The sequence below is a fragment of the Ursus maritimus genome, unplaced genomic scaffold (assembly GCF_017311325.1).
Source record: "Ursus maritimus isolate PB19 unplaced genomic scaffold, ASM1731132v1 scaffold_14, whole genome shotgun sequence".
NCBI classification, from domain to species: domain Eukaryota; kingdom Metazoa; phylum Chordata; class Mammalia; order Carnivora; family Ursidae; genus Ursus; species Ursus maritimus.
Window position 1 is genome coordinate 55,150,552 of NW_024423786.1, and position 1,684 is coordinate 55,152,235.

The window sequence follows — 1,684 nt, forward strand, 5'->3', positions numbered from 1 at the left end:
TTTTTTTTTTTTTCTTTTTTTCTTTTTGCTTGTTTCCCTCCTGTGTCTGTTCTGTCTTTTCGGCCAGGCTGGGAGTCGGCGGGGTGTTCTTGCTCGCTCTAACTTTCCACTGAAAACGTGGGCCAGGGGCCGGCTGTGCCGCCCCTGCTGGGATTCCCGCGACGAAGGAGCAGGGCGTGGGAAGAAATCTTTCTTATCCCAGATACCAGGACTGGGTGCCCGACAGGGACACGGGGAGAGAGGAGAGAGGGAGGAGAGAGAGAGAAACGGGGGTCAGGCTCCACCACTGACTGCGCTGGCCACTGCCCGCACCCGCCACCCTGGGACCCGTCTCCCCTGTCCCGGACGTGACACGACCTGCTAGAGGACCCTGGACAAGGCTGCCGGACGAACCACGGGGTGCCCAGCGACACCCGAATTCTGGAGGAGCCACAGGGAAACCCGTATACTGTGCAACTTCCGGTACACGCTTGTGCTAAAGCAATTCCTTCAAACTTATTTGTAATCTCTCGTTTATCTGCAATTTAAATCTATCTGAGCGTTCTGGAGTCTTGTTTACAACCAGATCTCTGCGCCTTGGAGCCCTGAGTCTACAACGGGGAGAGGACGCGGCTCTGCCCTGGGCTTCCCTCCCCAAGCCGAATCTTTACCGAGGGCTACCCTGTCCAGGCACCACAACCAGAGCTGTTTGCTTTCATTTTTTAAACAAACGTTTTCCCATTTAAGGATCCCCCCCGAATCCCCATGAAGGAGAGACTATGCCTCCCACCATCCTGTCTCAAAGCAAAGAAAATATGGGCTCAGAGAAGTTAAGTCATTTTCCTAAGTCCACCAGCGCAGGAGCACCAGAGTGGAATTCCAACTCGGGCCTTCCTGGTTCTTCCGGCCCTTGCTTGGCCCCTGCCCAGGTCTGACCTCTAGCCTGGCCCTTGAGGTGTCATGACCTCCACTTTCCACAGAGGCGGGGGGTGGGGGGACTGAGGCTCAGGCTCAGGGACAGCTCCAGCCTGGGTCTCCACAGGGAAGCCCCCATACAGGCCCTTTCCCCGGAAACGGAAATGCGTCCAACGCACCTGCCTGGGGCCCTGGGGACTCCGCGCTGCCCCTCACCCCTGCTCTAAATCAATTTAGATGGGCCCCTCCAACCAGGCTGCCGCGTGGGCCATCCCAGTGAACTGGCGCCCTGGCTCCCAGCCCCCCACCTCCAGCCAAGTTCAAGTTCATCTTGGCCATTACCTCATGTCTGGTTTCTGTTGGCAACCAGACAGACTCTGGGCGTGATCCTACCCCATGGTGGCCGCCCCTCGGCCCTTCCTCCTTCCTCCCTCCCAGGCCTCTGGCCCCAGTAACTTAACATCCTCCCCTTCAGCCGAGGAGGCTGCGGCCAGGGGTGCCGGGGGTGAGGTCCCGGCTCTGGCACGTGGCTGAACCCCTCTGGTCCCCGGCTCACTCATCTGCTGGATGCGTCATGTGCTTCTGGGCAGAAAGGGTCCTGGTGTAAAATGCTCAGCCAGGGGTGGGGGTCCCATCACAGCGGAGGGGGCAGAGGTGTATGGGCCCATGGAGCCCCGCTCTGGGGACCAAAGTGATGGATGGCTCAGGACTGGGGGGGCTGATGGGGGAGATGAAGGAGGTAGGTAACTGACCAGGGGGAGATCAGCTGGATTTGGCGGGGGGGGGGGGG

At 59.4% G+C, this 1,684-nt stretch overlaps 1 protein-coding gene across 5 annotated transcripts in view; it reads right to left on the reverse strand.

Moving 5' to 3' along the window:
- The window catches only part of NFIC (nuclear factor I C), a 62,519-nt gene continuing 60,835 nt past the window's right edge, over nucleotides 1-1,684 (reverse strand). For 2 of the 5 annotated variants that reach the window (XM_040629618.1, XM_040629616.1), the window contains exon 10: nucleotides 1-211. In XM_040629618.1, coding sequence (XP_040485552.1) covers nucleotides 99-211 — 113 coding nt within the window. In that variant the 3' untranslated portion in view covers nucleotides 1-98. The remainder of the gene's footprint in view (nucleotides 212-1,684) is intronic. The other 3 variants (XM_040629617.1, XM_040629621.1, XM_040629619.1) reach the window with 2 other exon arrangements.